Here is an 18,719-nt window from a genome sequence, read left to right on the forward strand (position 1 = left end):
AAGTCAGTCACAGTTGGGGGTGCTGAGGGGTCAGTCTATACAATGACGTCATGGTAAATGGTGCGTGACATTCATGTTTTTTGTGTTAATTTGAATGGCCAGTATAATATGTATCTGATCGTTATTTACAATAATTTACAGCAAGTTGAGAATGTTTTGCACTACAGCAGACGGCAAACATGAACACCAACATATTATAGGTCAAAGTAGCCACATCAGCTACAGTCAGCAACAGCAAGGGAGGAAGAGAGAGAGAAATTCCCTAAACTCCCTTATAAAATCTGCAATTTTGTGAGAAGTGGAGTTATAAACTTTGTGAAGCGTTTTTTCTGACAAACTCTTAATTATTTGGGCCTTCTTGTAAATTCGGCATATGCTATAGTCACGCTGCTGCAACCCCCTCAGCAGCCCTTGTTCCTGCATCCATGAGTGTCAGTAATAATTAAGCAGGAGTGAAATTCTGGTGTCAGATTGTGGGATTTCCACATGTGCTACTTGCCTCCTCAGACTACCTTAAAAAGTGAGAAAACCAGCATCCTAGGTTAGATATCAAATTAACTTCTTGGATTGATCAATGTTCGTACAATCTTAAACAGAGAAACTTGTCATGGTTTGATGTCGAGTTGTGATCAGTTGCAATGCGCAGCTGTTCATTTTTGCATCCGTTTGAACTGACTTAGTCTTGCAGTCTGTAAAAATGTATTGATGTAACGCTTCATTCGTACAATAAAGCTTGGCCCCCTTATGATTTCATGCATCTTGGGTTTGCCAGTTAAATACAATAAAATCAAAAATAGAGGATAGAAAACAATGCCAACAAACTCAGCGTACTCTGTTTTTACTCTCTGGCACATTCTGATCTTGTTCAAAAGATTACAAACACTTCTCAAGCGTGAATTGTTGACTTCAATACACATCCCACAAACAGGGATAAGATCCAAAATGTTTCATTATCAAAATCGTACATGCGTGCATTTTGATATAAATGATCGTCAGTCAACAAAGAGCTGTCAGCGTGGTGCACAGAGTAGAGATTGTGTAGGTGGTCTAATGCTCTATAGTTGTCAGGAACAGGCGGGTAGGACCCCCCCTCCTCTCTTCAGTTTGCTGTCAGCCTCTGTTAACATGTTTACCAAATGCATCATCTCCTCCTGAGTTATTTAAACAACTCCGTCCTCCCAAGTTATTAAGATCCGAGGTGACATATGCGCTCGTGGCCAGTCTGCACATCTCGCACTGAGGAATCGGTGTCCTTCTGAGAGAAGACGTGAGAGAAGGTTTGGAGGCAGAAATGCTCCACAGTTCCCTTCCAGGATCAACTTGTCAGGCAGCTACAGCACAGACCACAGCCTGTGCCCCCCACACCAACAGGTGATTGGTTATGATTGATGCCAAGAATACCAACAACTGTGCTCAACTTGTGATTGTAAGGTTGTTCTGCTGTGCCACACATAGTGCTTTGCTGTGATACCTTTCATTTATAACACTTGAAATTGAGCCACAACACCTGTCTATTATAGTCCCTCGATATAGATAAGAGACACAAACACATCAAACTGACATCGAAGAACTAGTGGCAGCAAAGGCCCGTAATTGCATCGCCTCGCGTCGCTTGTGGCTCAGCTAAAAAGTTGCACTTGAACACACCACAAAGACTACAGCCGACGGCAAACTAGCTTGTACATTCTGCGTCTGTGTGAGGGGAAGTAACTCAGCATAGCACCCGCATCAAAACAGGGGAACAGGAATACTCAGTGCTGCATATTTAAAAAAGAAACATGTTGATTTTTAAACCGCTCTCGCCAATGTAGCGGCTTCTGATTGAGAACACGTCGCACACGGACTCCGCTACAGTTTCAGCATGCTCAGGGACAACTAATGCACACAGTGTACGACACATTGCAAAAACCAGGGTGAAAGGTGCTGACAGACGGCCCAAAATTGGCCAACAGACAATCGTTAAACCTCATAAATTCGGTTAATTGACGTAAGACAGAAAGAAAAAAAGCAAACATTGACATCTGAGTGACTGGAAACAAAGAATTTTAGGCCTTTTTGCTTTAAAAAAAGAAAGAAAAGCATAAAATAAATCACAACTAAAATAGAGGACAGTATATTATAAAAATCTGGTAACTGTGCCTTATATTAAAAACTACTGCACAAAGTGTGATCTCTTAAATTAAATCCTAAAATATAGTCACCTAAAATTACTTTCTTACCCGAAGAAAATTTGGAATAAAAACCAGCTACTCTACAGTATCTATGTAAGATTTACAAACTGCTCCATTTACAGCTTAACAAAAAGGTTGGTCCTATTCAAGACAGTGAGTAGAAATAGGAATTTATGTGTAGCGTGACATGACTGATGCTGCAGGTGCATGTGTATAAAGGAGGATCTGATGCAATTTTTTAAAGAAGGGTTTAATATCACCTCTGAAAAGCTGCATTCCTTAGAAAGTCTCGATTTTCAACAATACGTTGCGTCCTGTCTTTGCTCTGACGAGCTCACCTGCCTCTGTCAGGTTATATTCACTCTCAGACTGGATGGGGGGAAATGGGAAACATGTTCCTTGTGTCTTTTTACAGAACTCTGCGTGCCATATGTTTTTATTTCCAACTTTTGTGCTGTGACCCTACTGCATTGTTAGGAACAGGGACATATGGAGGTTTAGTAAAATTAGAGGTCGATGAAGAATGGAAACGCTGACAGACTTGTATTGTATCATACTGTTAATGCATCCTGCAGTGGTGGGACAAAAATACTTCAATTGATGAAAAAAAAAAAACAAAGTTTCAATGTCATGTATTGATGCTTGATGTCTATAGATCAGGGAGTGAATTTGCCTCCACATCGCATAGCATCTTATTTACATAACCTTGGCATTTTTTTAACGACAGATGGTACAATTAAATGGAGAGCACAGCCGCCATGAGAATCTGCTGCCTTTGAATGTAGATTGAGTGAAACAAGTGGCGGTGATGGAGTGCTCGGATATGAGGCAAAGATTACCGAGCTCTTTTGATTGAAGCCTCTCTTTTCTGCTGGGATAATGTCACATGCCCCGAGCCATTGCACACCATTTAAATGCATAGAAAAGCATCAAGTACTGTTGCTATTCTGTAATTGTGCGGACCGCATATGGTTCAGAAATCCCGGCAAGCGCTCAAAACAAAATGCTTGTTGAAACCGGGCTAGTTTTTCTTTACTGATGAAGGTCTTTTTGTTCGTGTGTGTCGCATTGTTTGTTCTGACTGTGCTCTTGATTCAAAATTGCCCCAACGTGGCAAAATGACCATTTTCTCTATCCTGTCTCTATTCATTTACACCTTTCTTTCCCATCTTCTGTCTCCGTCTCCCTGCAGGCCCAGACCATGGGGATGATGACAGAGTATTACCACTATATCTTCACCACTCTGGTAATGTACCATGCTTGTTAATGCAAATAGAGTCTCGTTTGTTCTCATCTCCCCACCGCTTGAGTTTTTGATGAATAGCAGCTAATTGCCAATGGGGTTTGGATCCAGTCCATAATATCAATTTTGTTTGACAAGCTGGAGGCATAATGGAGTCTTCAGTGTGCTGTAGTAAACACTCCTCTTTATAGTTAAGTCAACAGTAGTCTTTGAGGTGGCAGGATAAAAAACAACAGCTTGCTGTCCCGGAACTGACTCCCAAGTATGTAAAAGAGTAAAATTGCACACATGTGCTAAATGATATATATTTATATTAACTGGCAAACATTTTCGTAAAAAAGTCAAAATCATCAATCTGTACCTAATAAACTGGCAACTAAGTGTATGTGTCAAGTACCCGTAAGCATAAGCAAAAAATACTGGGTTTAAATAGTCTAAAATTCTTAGTCACAACCAACTGGTAGAAAACTAATAGAAGGGTTGTTTTGATCCATTAACCAACAGTAATGCAAAAACATCCCAGACACTGGCTCAGAACATCCTGTCTGCACTATGTCAAGTTAACCCACTGTTTATAAGTGTGTATGTACAAATGAGTTGCCACAGACAGGGCAGAGAAGATGGAAAATATCACGAGTCTAATGTGTTTTGGGTTATGATCTTTTCATGAGATCTGTTCACAACAAAACAATACTGTGTATCAGCAGCCTTATCTCTTAAAATGAAAAACGATTGAAGATTTTTTTTCCGTCTCAGATATGTTTAACGTGAGTGGGGTACGTTACACCTTCATCCCATCTTGATCATTTTAAGTTCCCACACTGCTGAAATCATCTCGTCTGACTAATACAAGCAGACCCAGCAGGGAGCTGTTGCTGCTCTTCACTGAGACACTGGCTATCTGGTGACAAACAGACTGAATGGGAATGAATACCAGCATGATCTGTGCTGTTCCTTTCACTCTCTGTTATTGTCTCTGTTTCTGACTCCGTCGTGCACACACACACGCTGCCTGTCTCTCCGGACCCTGCCAGTCTGTTGTGATAATGTGATATGACACTGAGGTGCAGGCATGATGTGTGTCATATTTCACGCTTGACAGCGTGGCAATGACATTGGTCTGCCATGCATTGTGTTTGTGTAGCATTTCTATCGCTTTAATAGGGAAACCAAAAACTCCTTTACATAACTAGCGTGCTGATGTATAACCGTGTTTAACTGTGGCAGTTTCCAAGCAGAAGGAACAGACACATATCCACCAGATGGTTAACTTAAAAACTTTTATTTGATGTGTTTTTTTTCTGCAACATCAATATTTTCACACGAAGGAGGGATATCTTCATAGAATCACAGTGTGGTATATATCTAAAGCCGCAATATGCTGTCATATTGACAGACACGCCATTAAGAAGATTATACCTGGCGGCTTGATTTGATCCAAAATGATGAATACTTGCATCGTATACATGGCAATACAATTTCCTCTCGATGGAATCCACTGATGTCTGTGTTTTATCTTCTGAGGTGAGGGAAATGCCGACTTATTAGAGCGTGCAAAGGCAACAGCAGAGGGGTATGGGGTAATAACTTCCTTGTCCTTTGAAATGAGACTGTCATAGCCCCCGCCTCGCCATAGCTCTGAGAACCTAAAGCTGAGGGCTTTATGTTTGCCACGTCCATAACACTTTTGTATGCACTCAAACATTATGCAGCTTGTTCTCCAGGTAAAGATTTTCAGTGTAATGCTGCTGTAGGATTATGCTGATTTTGTGTTAGAGGTGTGTGTACGAGGCAGCGCTGCAAAAAGTGAACTTATAATTGGAACAAGTTGCTTTTCTGACATCCCAAAATGCCCTAATAGAAATGAGGATGTCACAAAAGATGAATTATATATATTTTTTTTTTTACAAACAATTCTGTCCCAGTTAGTTTGTATTCTTAGCTTCAAAGCTAAGAAACTTGTAACCTGATCTACTTTTCCGAGCAATTGTGAATGTCATATAGAACAACAGTGATTTACTTTGATCTGGGTTCATGAAAGAGTACTGTAATGCATTCTGGTGGGAAAGAAAAAAAAAATAGGAGAAATATTTCAGTGACTGGCGGCGACTGTTCTTTAGTAAGTGTCTTACACGCTCTCGTTCCCCCAGCACTAACCCCACAGGGTGCTAATGAAATATCTATGTTCATCCAAATGTCTTTTCCAAGCCCCGTGGCCCATTCCGACACGACATGTGTCAACATGTGACTTCACACTTCAGCTACAATGGCTGCCCCAGAAATTACAGCGGCTCAAATTGAATTGCTTGTTGCTTAGAAATTGCCATGGGAATGCAAGCGTTACATTATTAATATGATCCAACAGAATTGAGGATATTTGTCCTGTCTTTAATTTTTCAACAATAATTAAAATTTATACACAAATAAGACTTTTTCACCTTTAATGATTTGCTCACTCAATTAAGACAGACAAAATATATCACAAGCTTGTAGTTTGTGCAGTGTAACCCATTGTTACTGTATGTAGGTACAAGGACAATAACAATTCGTCAATTATAAAAGGATTTGCCAGCAGAAGGGCGACTCCGCCTCTGGAGCCTTTTCAGATCCAATTCACTACACAGACGCTGCTTCAGACTCTATGCTTAAATCTCCTGATTTGACATTGAAAACTACTGTATTTCGCCTTCCTTTCACTCTCTTTGGTCTTAATATAGTGTCTCTTTAATCAGCTGCTGCGTCATTCTCTTTTCATGTGAGGAGAAAGCATCTGGGGGAAAAAAATACTTAAAACAAAGACTGGCAGACTAAATAAAAATCCATCCTTCATTACTTTTGTCTCTCTGAAGGACCTGATGGCCATTGACCTGGAGCCGTATCGCTTCTGCGGTGTCAACATGACCGGCTTCCGCATCCTCAACGTGGATAATCCCCAGGTGTCATCTATCGTGGAGAAATGGTCGATGGAAAGGCAGGTAGCACCTAAACCTGACTCAGGCCTGCTGGAGGGCATCATGACGGTATGTTTTATTGCTTCTGTGTTGTTCCATTTAAAGTCAGTCATCAAAATGTCAATATAAGGGGACCACATTTATCTATCTGTCTGTCTTAGCTATCTATCATACCCCTTACCCATGGCAACAAATGGTTTTAACCCAAAAGAGTAACCTCATAAACTATTTTATCTATGTATTGCATATAGTAACCACTCCATCATCTTCTGACTCTTGCACACAGCTGACTCGTTCAGGCTCATGTATGAATAAAACAAATAGTGTTGAAAGTATGCAAACAGATTTGAGAGGTTCAGCTGCAGTTCGACTAAATGTTGAAAAGGAAAAGATGCATATTTTAAGAGATTTTAAAAGCGGTATTCCGCTGGCACCATACTGAGTCGTTCCAGTCTTTTCTAAGGAGCTATTGTAGCACCTCAACTCATGGTTGTCACGGGCAAAAATGATTCAGACAAGAGTCAGTCAAGCTAACGCATCTATTCAAGGTATGTAATTAACAACTAAGCAAACCATTCAGGTATAGAGTGGACAACCTAGAGAAAGCACAACCTGCTAGCATTAAGCCAAGAGTCTTCACACCCATTAACCTAGCAAAAAGCTTAAGCTACGGTGAGAACTAAAATCTGTGAACCAAAATTAATGGAGAGAAAAATTCTTGGTTCTGTTCTGGTGTGTGTTTATGCATTCAATAGTACAGATGGGGGTGATATAATAGCTTGGAAAACATTCATTTCGCGCCAATTATCCTTTAACGCACCAGTCCCCCTAAACGCTGTTTCTGACCAGGTGCATCCCTTTACGGCCGATCTTCTTCAAATGGATAGTTTATAATGGATGATGCATTGTCTCAGTATGTTTCTAGGACAACGATAGAGACTTTGGCTTACTCCAATGGCCCACACAATCCAGACATCAAACTCAGCACAGCCCATTAGGGACAGGATAGTGCAAGAGTTTCATAGCCTTCAGGCTGTTGGAGTAGAATTCAGACTGTTACAGATTGCAAAGCTACAGTAGTGTTGTCAGTAAACACATTGATAGTCTGAAATAATAATACAGCTAACAACAGAGCAGCTGAGCTAAATTAATTCTCATGCACCAAACTTACTAAACGTACCAAACTTCTGACGAGGCGTTTCCAGAGTGTTTTCTGTGGGAGAGAGGAGCTTCGGTAGGTGCAGACTTTGACCTTTTTAACTTTCAAGATCTTTTACATGCACACAAGCCTATATAAAACACTGAAGGAAAGGGAAAAAAAAACTAAAAAGCATAATAGATCTCCTTTAATGTCTACAATGAAAGTGCCGAAAGAAATCACAAACTTGAAGAAATCATGTTGAATGCTAATTTTACGGGTGAAAAAGCTTTGTCAAAAGACTTTTGTCCTTTGGCTCTTTCCATACACACAGTCTGACGATTAGATTGATGTTCAGCAAACTATTTATGTCTTTCCACAGACATCAGCTGAAATAATGTTCACCCCTTATTCCAGACAGATGCAGCTCTGACCTATGATGCAGTCCACATTGTGTCCGTGTCATACCAGCACGCGCCGCAGATGACGGTAAACTCGCTGCAGTGCCACCGCCACAAACCCTGGAGATTTGGAGGACGCTTCATGAGTTTCATCAAAGAGGTGATGGGAACCTTTGGCCTGTTGCTGTTTCATTTAAGTGTTATTGATATTAGAAGCGCACTGACTGAAGGGCGACTGTGACAACAGGAGTGGAGTGAGTGCTGCGTAGTCATTCGGGACTTAGATATTTACCCAGCAAATCAATCATTTCCACCTACAAAGCAAACCAAGCCCTGATAGACACATCAAAGCAGCGTTGTTGTCAGCTTTATAAATTCCCTGTATTCATAACCTATTTTTCCAGAAAGCACGTACTGTAACCTTTTGAAAACACAAGTAGTGTAATCGGCTCTTATTTAATCTAACATGAGAGTATGACAGAGCCTCAGAATACACAAACAAAGATGTGGAAAATGGGAAGATTAAGGGCGTGCAGAGATGCTACTATTTGTATCCTGATTTGTTCAAACTAATAAAATCATTTGTTTGTGTCCTGGGTGTGGTTTAGAAGTATTTAAAATTGCAGGAATTCCATTTTATTTGCCCCTCTTATAATCACACCCATTATTGTGATATTAAAACATTAACCTCCTGGATCTACTGTATTTAAACAGGCTTTGCCCTCCAACCAGGATCCCTCATCTGTGATAACTGCCCAATAAATTTGCATATACCCACAGAGCAATCACAATGATGGCTACTGGGGGCCGTCCATATAAAAGGACAGAGCTAAACCTCTCTCCTCATCCACTTTTCATTAGCAAAATGGATGACAACTTCTGTTCAGAACTGTTCTCCGTTCAAAGGATACGTCTCCACGGTTGACCAACCCTGCCGGTGCTTTTTGTGCCTGTGCCGACAGCATTTGTGATTAGTTTAAGCATACCTTTTGGCCAGTTTGGGCCTATTTTTTCAGTGATGATCCCTCTTTACTATGATGACAGTCAGACAGACAGTGGGTAGTTCTCCTGAGCATGACTCACCCATCCGCTGTAGGCTTGTGCAGATTGGGCTGAAGGGATGATCGACAATTGATCTTTTTCCTGAGCTGTTATCAAGGGGTATTATCAGATCTAAAATGTTAAAAAAAGTGATCTTTTGCATCAGCAGAGCATGGGTGACGAGAGATTTTTTAATCTTTAATTACAAACCAGTTAGCGGCCTCTCTTCTATAGATCTTACACCTTGCATCTCTGTTCTCCACATGCCCGCTCACCAAAACTGGGTTATTTTAATAACCCTTACAACTACCTCAAGTTTGTTTTCTGACTTTGAACACTTGAGGATTAGCAGTATTCTAACTTAAACATGAGTGAGTGTCTCTGCTTGGAGACAAGGTTAGTGTGAACTGAACCCTAAAGTGTGATGACGTAGGATGCCAAGCACAACTTTCAGTGTCTCACTAATCACAGACACACAGACTTGTGCAAAGGTTAATACAAGATGATACATTTCTTTTGAGACCAATGGGGCATTGACAAAGGTGTGCTTTCGACCCACTCCAAAGAGGGTCCATACTGGGCGTGGCACGGCTCAACTCGGCACAGTTCAACTGGTGATGGAAAAGCAAATCACAGCGGCGTGGTTTGACTCGGTGCAGCCAGAAGTGCCAGTAGAAAGCTCTACTCTCTCTCTCCTATCTCCAGTCCCCCCAACCCCGTCCTACTCCTGCCGCCCCCTGCTGATTGGATCGCCTATTGGTGATCTCCAGTAACCACCATTGGACGAGATGAAAACAGAAACCATCAACCAACCCTAATCCACAGCATCCTTCTCCATCACGATATTAAAGACACTAGAGAGTACGATTGGGCCCCAGAGCCAGAGTCATAGAAGGCTGCCAGTGCAGCTGCAGCTGGCACAAAAAGCAGAGTCCTTTTGTCTTACTGTGCCATTGCCTCGCCTGTACTTTGCCTCCAATGATAGAGGCAAGGGAGCAGAGGGTACATAGCCTCTCTCAAATACTATCGGCCTCTTGACCTGACGAGTTTGTGGCTTCACATGTGGCCCAACCAGCTGACTGAAAAGAATCCAGGGGGACCGAACTCATGTTATAATATAAGTGGCCATTCCCCATCCAGTTTTGGGAACGAGGATGTGGGGAGCTAAGTATGGGGTAACTGATGATCTGGCTTTCAGATCAGTTCAGGGGTAAGCAGAGGCAGAATCTAGGCTCAAAAGCAGAAAAAGTACAACCTTTTGTTTCCCCTAAAGCGTCTGCTTTGATGGAAAGTGTGGGTGAGTGGGAGGCTTGAAATGGCCACCGCTTGTGGCTCCACCAAAGGTTTTTTTCACCAGCAGGCATCGTCCTTGAGAGAGCAAAGCCTGATCTCACACTGTCTAGAATCAGCATAGCCTAAATCCTCAGCTCACTTCTGTGATGAGGAAGAGACTAACCATTTTTTTTCTTAAGCTGCAAAGATAGGCGGGGTAGGATAGATGTTTTAAACTCTCCTGGTTTCCCCCCTCCTGCTTAGCGAGGATGGTAGTCGATGTGCATTCAGGACTTTCTTGAGGAACGTGCACTGCACTATAAAGGGACCTGGCAGGATTAAAGACGAGGCGGTAGTGTTTTCAGTGCTGTGCACTAAGGCCAGAGAGGTGATGCCAAGTTTACCCACCACCATCTACAGTTCTATTTCTTGCATGTCTCTGCTAAAATCAGTTGACCTGAGTTTTGTCAGCATCAAAGCAGGTGGTACAGTTATCGTGCATTGCCCCTCGAGTCTATGAAGCTTCTTAGACAGAGGAACACAGAAGCCACTGACAATCTAACGATGGTTACTTTCACTTCAGTCTCTGTGTCAAACTCAACTCAGACTAAAAGATGATTGTACCCATTCAGATTAAAGCAACACAATCTGGGAAATGGTAATTTTGCTTTTTTGATATGTAATGTCAGATGAGCTAAATAGCTAATTGCAATTAAAGTTAGCAGCAGTTAGCATTAACCTTAGCAACATGTAAAGCTATCTTAGTACATCAGGAAACTCTGTAAATCACAGGGAGTTGAGGCAGAGCAGCCAGAGGACACGAGAGGGAAAACCAGCAAGCATTTTCTCCATAAAATATGATTCAGTTTCACCAAAATAGTTTGTGGTGTGTGACTTAGTGCCATAAAGCATCATGCACTTCTCCCGGGAGATCCTAACCGCCCACCCAAGCTACAGAGTGCAGTACAAGCGATTGGGGATAGATACTGGGACTAACACATGATTCACCATATTACATGTCAGTGTACCATCGAAATGATTTTGAAGCTGTTATTTTGCCCTGAAGACAAAAGCCAGATGTAAGCGGGTGTTTCTGGGTTTTTTGCTCAGTGTGAAAGGGGCTTAACAAACCATCCCTGCTGCTTCTTTAGTTTCCAAAGTTTTAGTAAACGAGGAAAGAGCGTCAGTGCCGGGAGCAGTGCCTATAGGGATTGATTGAAAGTACATGTAATCCTATTTTCAGTTTGTGGTTTGGCAGAAAGGAGGGGTCAAGCCTCCAGTACAGAGAGCTGTGAAAATATTCTGCCTATAATTATAGAACTAGGGTTAGAAAGTATAACCTTCAGTTCGTAATGACTCATTAAGTTTGAGTGCTGTGCTCGAAAAACAAAAGGTTTTACCTTGGCTGAGAAAATACAATTACTTTACTGATAGTGTGACTGTTTATAACCCTTCCTACAAAACCAAGATTTCACTGTGTGAAATGTGCTCCGAAATCTAATGTTGCATATTATATTCCGAGCTAACCATCTCCAATTGGCACAACATCCATGAATGCTATTGTTTGTGTCTGAGTTGAAGCGACAATTTGTGCTCGTCTGCCAAATGTGCAAACACAATATCACAAAGGCCTATACCATTACAATGCACAACAAACAATGACTCGTGTGTGTGTGTCGATGTGTGTGATACATAGTTATCTGTCTGAACAAGCGGTACCATTAGCAGCTATGTTAGTGACCTGCAGGGATCGTGACTAAAAGCCAATGAATTATTATTACATTGTCCTTACCCAAACATACTGAAGTGTTTGGTTATAAAAACACTTACTCAGGCCTGATTTACACTCTCTTGAAGAAGACAGGCGTGTGACATGTTCTGAAGGTCGAATTGGCCCTTTGAGTGTGACGTGGCTGAGGCATTTATGTCACTCTCTGAATTAGAGCTGTTTGAACATGCCACCCACCTCGGTGGCGAGAGGCCAGATTGGATGAGGTACGGGTGGGGGGGGGTGGGGGTGGGGGGGGGTGGGGGGTTTGGAAAAGGCGAGTGCCACAAATTTCACCTTGAAGCTTCGATCTTCTCACAACAAGTTCTGGCAAGCCACGGGGAAAGACAGGTGAGAGCTATAGCCTGTGGGGTTGTCTCAGTTTTAAATATCAGAAAAGCCCAGCAACTTGACACACGAGGATTGATTACTCTATTGTAACGGGACTCATGCTGGGGCTGTATCAAAGTGACACCGATAGACAATTAGAAATGTGTTTTGGCATGAAGATCCCAACAGACAAAAGAGCAAATTAATAAGATAAATATTGGCACGGCGTTTTAGAAAAGGATTCCCCCCACCAATGGCTGAGCATGCTATATTATACACAAGCCAAGAGTCAACTAAAACAGACAAGGACAGTGTAAGAGTAAGCATTGTGAGTGCTGAAGGATGGCTATCCTCATTGGAGGAGGAACATGAAAGTAGCAGAAGCAGAAGCGTTTGTATGCCTGTGAACACGAGGTGGCGGGTATCAGGGAATCGTAATAGGGGGCAGTTATGTGTTTTTCCCCCCTCATGGGGAATCAAGCAAAAGGCGACGGTTGTTAATTAACACCGCAGTCTGGAGGGAAAACACGTTGGAGGCGTCGAGATGTAAAATGTAATTAAAAAAAGGAAATGCAGCCTGTATGGTTTCTGTTTGTACTTGCGGTGCGTGTGGGTGTGAATTTACTCTCAGTGAAAGATAGAGGGTGTCGTAGTGTGTGGTACGTGTATTGTTGTTGACAGAAATTTCTATGTGCTTATTTGTTCATTATTGTTGTCATATTGTATATTTTGTTATGCACAAGACGATGGACGAGACCAAATATCGTGTACGAGATTGATGCAATGTAAACTGCACTAATTAGGCATCATATGTCCCCAAAAAGAGAGTATTTCTTGCACGATTATCATCTTGATTGCAGTAAGATTGGACAGGGGCATAGACTCGTACATGCAGTATCCTACAGAGCTGGTTATGTAAAACTTACTACATGAATGTGTAATGCAGATGTATTGTCTTTCAGTCCCACTGGGATGGATTGACGGGGAGACTGTCATTCAACAAGACAACTGGTCTGCGTACGGACTTCGACCTGGACATCATCAGTCTGAAGGAGGACGGACTTGAAAAGGTACCTCTTTGTTTTTTAAAGCATTTCATTGCTGAGATGGAATAAAGCTATTAAAAAAAAAAATGCAAATACAAAAAGTACAACTTCTCTGATGACTATCCCATAAAAAGAATTTAATGGGATATTGATTTCAGAAATAAGTTTCAGATTCGGCTCTGGATGTGGAACGGATAATGCAAATTTGACAGTATCATTTACCTCCTAACAAGGAAGCAAATTGGCTGTTTCAACATAAGCATAAGTTAGTGGATCATAAAGCAAATTGGATTAGGGTACACATTAGGGTGTTAATTGCAGCCTCTCTTAATGATAATTTGAGGTGATGCCCAAAATGCTGTTTGGTGGTAATGAGCTGTATAAACATGTTTTAGAAAAAAGGAAAAAAAGGAACTAAAAGGTTTGTAATGTAGAACTTATTTTATTACACTGGAAGGCAAAGTACCCTCTGGACTATAACAGCTTTTCTCTACTAGAGGGCTTTTATACATTATGAATACATCAAATAGGGATAAGTCCCATTATGACTTCCTCAAGTACTCCCTAAAGGCTCAACATCATATAATAGCAGGGGCTTTTCAGCTTGTAACCCTTCTGTTCAAGAATGAGGCTTGTAATACTACTGCACTGAAACGATTTGTCTTCTTCTTCCCCCCTTTTCGCTGGCGTCTTGTCCTGCGTGCGGTCAATTAAGTTGAAGCACAGTCATCTTCCAAAAGTATTTGATGCCATATTAGCGTCTTCTCATTGTGTCTCCGACAAATCCTACGCTCGAGCATGTTAACGTTGATCCGGATTGCTGGATTTTTTCTTCTTTTTTTTTTCTCTTTTCTTGTATATCCGTGGAATCGGCTTTAACAGTTTGAGCCGTTTAAGATGTGGACTTTTCTCAACTAATCCATTGTAATTGAATATTAGCCCAAGTTTGAGCTTGTGCGGGAATTATGAGCAGGTTTCTCAGAGTGCCACTTTCACTCAACGTCGTCATGCTCGGGAGGGCGAGGGGAGGAAATGCATGTAATGCTCTCCGTGTGGTTGCATGAGTAAATAACTTTTGAATCAAGCCTTTTGCTAATCATGTTTAATGAATTGAGCTAATTGTAATTGGGGTACAATTAGAAAGAATTTCGCAAAGCGGAAAGCATTCACAGATATTTTTAAATCTCTCTCCTGGAGTCCTCTTTGGTTGTGTGACAAGCTGTAACTAATATGCTTTTCAAATTAGAGCATATGCCTCTCTCTGGATTAGGCAGGGAGGACATTAACAGAAGTTGTTCATGCTCTTTTGTGGGGGGGCTGTATGTCTTTAAATGGATCCACCTCAAGCACAAACCCCGGCGAATATTAAAAGCTGTGTCTGCTGTAATAGAGAAAGCAGGAGGCATGAGCAGGGGAGGAGGGTTTTGGTGGAGGGAACGACTTGCAAACAGAGATTGTTACCGACAGCCACAGGACTATTTGTGCTAATGATATGTTCCAGACTGTGTCTCTACAATATGCAGAGCTTTTTGCCTGAGGGCTTCTCGCATGTATAACTGCTTTTATTTGTTCAAATCTCTTGGCTTATCTCACCGAGACTGCAGAGCAAAATTACTTTCACAGCGTAATCCAACCGGCAACCCCATGCTGTACCTTCATTCAGATTAACTGTAACCTGTTTGCAATATTTGCTGTTTTTAATAATGCTCTGTTTGCTTTAGCCCCGTATTTCTTTTCTCATGTGGATCTACACACACACACACACACACACACACACACACACACACACACACGTAAGAAACTCACAGCATCAATATACCAATATAATGCATCATTATTATTGACAGCGTGTCATTATTCGTACGCAATTTTCCCTGAAATGTTTCGCAATCTGTTGGAGTTAAACAGTTGCTCTTTATTTCAACATTATCGTGCTTCGGTTTTGATCGTTTTTGGCATAATTTAGTTTGAAGATGAGGGCAGGTGATGCAGTTATTTCAAATCTTTTGAAAACTGTTTATATCTTCCAGTATCAGACTAAGTCTGCTGTTTTAACATGCATTTCATCAAATGATTAAATTTTCTTTGATTCGTCCGTCCTGCTTGATTTCACCCCAGCACCCAACTCCCCCCTGCTTTCCAAAACACCCTGGCCTGCTGATATAAAAGGTGACTGAGCCAATCATCTAATGCTGCCGGAGATGTGTTCAACCTGGCACTAATGTGGGAGACTGGTTGGCGGGGGAGGCTGCCGGGGTCACAGCCCGCCAACAAACGCAGAACACTTAGCTACATGCTTTTCATCTTCCGCAGGTGGGGAAGTGGAGTGTGTCAGGAGGTCTTAACATCACAGAAGTGCCGAAGCGAAAAGGGATGAACATCACAGATTCCCTGGCTAACCGCTCCCTCGTCATCTCCACCATCCTGGTAGGTCACCTGTGTAGCCTGCCATAAAAAAGATGTCCTACCCTTCATGTCTCCTCACTTTCCCTTCCAGATAATACGCTGAAACTACTCTTTCCTAAAGTGATATTCATTGCAAAGGAGGAAGCATCAGGCATGTTATATTCTGATTTCACTGCAGCATTTGGAAGACGTGTGCTCAGTTTACATTTCTTTTCTCTGAGACTGACACATAAGATATTTGCTAAATATAAACACAGCATAGATTTCACATTAGATACTGTATTATGATGCAGTTAACTTAGTAAACTAGGCACAGCAGGCCCTGTCAAGCTTTGGATTTCCCCACGCATCGGTGCGCATGTTGCTGTCATTAGAGTGATACATTCAAGAAAGTTTGGACGGTCTGGATGGATGATTCCTTTTTTTTGTCTTTCCAAGCCAAAAACACAAGAGCAAAAATGGGAGAAAAAAAATATTGAAACAGTGCTTTTATCTGCACTTAGGCAAGAGTCGAAAATGAATATGTCTGGCTAGCTAGCTTACATATTTCCCCACTGTCTGGAAGCCACGGTATTGGAGTTTTATTATAATATGTGTTCTTCTGTCTCGCTCTTTACTGCGTATGGGGAAGTTTACACTTCTTTATGCTTGTCTTAAATCATTGCTAAGCCTCCTCCTCAAAGCCTTTTTTATTGTAATCTTAAAAGGGAAACATTAATGAGATGATCAGTGTTTGAGAATATGAAGAATAAAGCAAAAAGCTAAACTCTCAACTCTCAACATGTATGCATAACAACCAATGTCAGAATAAAATAAGAGTCTGATCTTACATTTTCCCTCATTCTGATACTATCTAGCTCTGCACTGCATAACAAAACAGTGCTGTTGGCTTTAGCCTCCGTCCTCTACCACAGTCGTACATGCAGCCATCTTGTGTATATTTAAAACCCCCTTCAGTCAAAACAATCTGTTGACAATCGGGCCTACGAGCACGATTTGTGACATCACAAATGGTTTGAAGGCCAATCGTAGTCCAATATGTAGCATACACAAGTGTGACGTGGAAACTTGAAGCCTACAGCGCACACACACTGAGAATGGACTTTACAGTAAAGTTGGAGACATGTTGTGTCCAGCAATTAAAGTTGTGAAAATATTTGCATATTCATGTTTTCTGGGTGTTTTAACAAGGGAGAAGGTGCCGTTTTAAGGATTTTAATGTGGTAATTATACTTTTTTTCTGCAAAAACTATGTCAGACACACTTTAGAGAAAGTGTAGCTCTTAACAGATGTGTGAAGGGGATCTAAGACCCCTTTTACAGGGTTCTGGTGTTAAAACAAATCAGTTGGAAACATAAGAAGTCACAGAGGAAGACATTTTCAACCACTAACCTTAGCTTAATTAGCTAGCTAGTCTACAGCTGATAAAAAAAAAAAACAGACAGTTGTTGTTACAGTTAAACACTGGCTAGAAATGAGAAGCCTGCATATTGTTTAACAAAGAATTACAAATGTTAAAAAATTATCACCATTGTCAGAAACTGCATGTGCGCCATGCAGGAACAGGAAGCTTGGCAACATTACCCCATGTCAGAGGGTAGGAGACTCGAGAACAGGCACTCAATTACCAATGATTCCGATGGGATGTTAACATCATGATCATACTTAAGTGTACAAAGCCTGGAGCAAAAAATAAAGGAGGAGACAGTAAAGCACGATGAACTGTTCCTGAGAATGCATTAATTACATGTGCGGATAGAGAGAACGAGGAGTTCCCTCCCTCAGCTCCACATCGTAGCCCAGATCCCCAGTTGTATGTACTTAACACTGTCACTGGATGTTTGGATGTCTTTGTGGAGCTATCGAGGAGGTGCTGACACAGTGCACCTTTTCAGGACAGATACACAAGCCACAACGATAAGCACTATCATTACAACTATATTGGACCACAAGGCTATAATTATGACAAGTGAGGTCAAGGCGAGACATAATTAATGCCTATCAGGCGCCATCTATGTTAATTCCGTCTCAAAGAGCAGAAGTGGAAAAAGGATTTAAGTGGTGAGATGTTGAACTGCTGCACTGGGAAGTGTCAGTATTTGCTGATTTCATGTTGTAGCTAGAGTGGTATTAATGTGGATGTGTTCCTCACCAAGTAGTTCAAGTGTTTCTGTGGCTTTTTACACATCTCCAAAAGAAATTTTCGGATCTTTATGCCTTTGAATATTTTCTGACTCGATTTGCTATTTCGTTCGGAATCATTAGTTTAAGATGATAAAACTGGCTACTTTCAAATTGCTGAAGACAGTTTCAACTTTAATATCAATCCCGCCTCTTAGTGTAATGACATTGCATCAAACTGATTCCAGTGATGCATGAACAAGACGTCTGACAGCTTTATAGTGATAACTTTGTCGAAGAGATTAAGGCACTTAATGTGTTTTCCCACTTACATTAATTGTTTGCACTCCATTGCCTGTGATGTCTCTGCGCAAGCCCACCTCCCTCCTCTTTCTGTTATGCACGCCCATGCTGCGACTGTGAGGGTAGAGCTGGTACAAACACTTTGATTTGAGTCCAAACCTTAGGGAATAGCAAGAATTGGAGGGCTAGAAACAGATGGTAATGACTTTTTTCCCTTAACATGCAAACTTTTTGATCAAGTTAATTGGACAACTTTTGCAAAGTTCGTTGCAATGATGCACCCGCTCCCTAAATGCATTGTCATCAAGTATTCATAACTTATTATTTATTTAAGAGGCCATCTTAATTTGTAATGTCCGAGTGGCTTCCTTTTTTTATTTTTTATTTTTGAGAGCAAACAATTAAAGATGTTGATCGTTAACTGTTTTTATTTTGTTGGAATTTATTGAATAAATTACACCCTGCTGGATGTTAGTTTGGTTTACGCTTTTCTTTACAGGCGGCTCAACGACCATCATCATGTGTCC

At 41.3% G+C, this 18,719-nt stretch overlaps 2 protein-coding genes across 2 annotated transcripts in view; one reads left to right on the top strand and one right to left on the bottom strand.

The window, feature by feature from the left end:
- Positions 1–18,719, bottom strand: part of zc3h12aa (zinc finger CCCH-type containing 12Aa) — a 339,114-nt gene that overhangs the window by 196,553 nt on the left and 123,842 nt on the right. The window lies entirely within an intron of this gene.
- Positions 1–18,719, top strand: part of grik3 (glutamate ionotropic receptor kainate type subunit 3) — a 105,546-nt gene that overhangs the window by 61,966 nt on the left and 24,861 nt on the right. Inside the window, exons 5-9 of the mRNA XM_073485219.1 lie at positions 3,364–3,417; positions 6,264–6,434; positions 7,921–8,064; positions 13,278–13,385; positions 15,675–15,788. Of these exons, the coding sequence (XP_073341320.1) occupies positions 3,364–3,417; positions 6,264–6,434; positions 7,921–8,064; positions 13,278–13,385; positions 15,675–15,788 (591 nt within the window). The remainder of the gene's footprint in view (positions 1–3,363; positions 3,418–6,263; positions 6,435–7,920; positions 8,065–13,277; positions 13,386–15,674; positions 15,789–18,719) is intronic.

This window comes from Pagrus major, chromosome 17 (genome assembly GCF_040436345.1).
Source record: "Pagrus major chromosome 17, Pma_NU_1.0".
Lineage (NCBI taxonomy): Eukaryota > Metazoa > Chordata > Actinopteri > Spariformes > Sparidae > Pagrus > Pagrus major.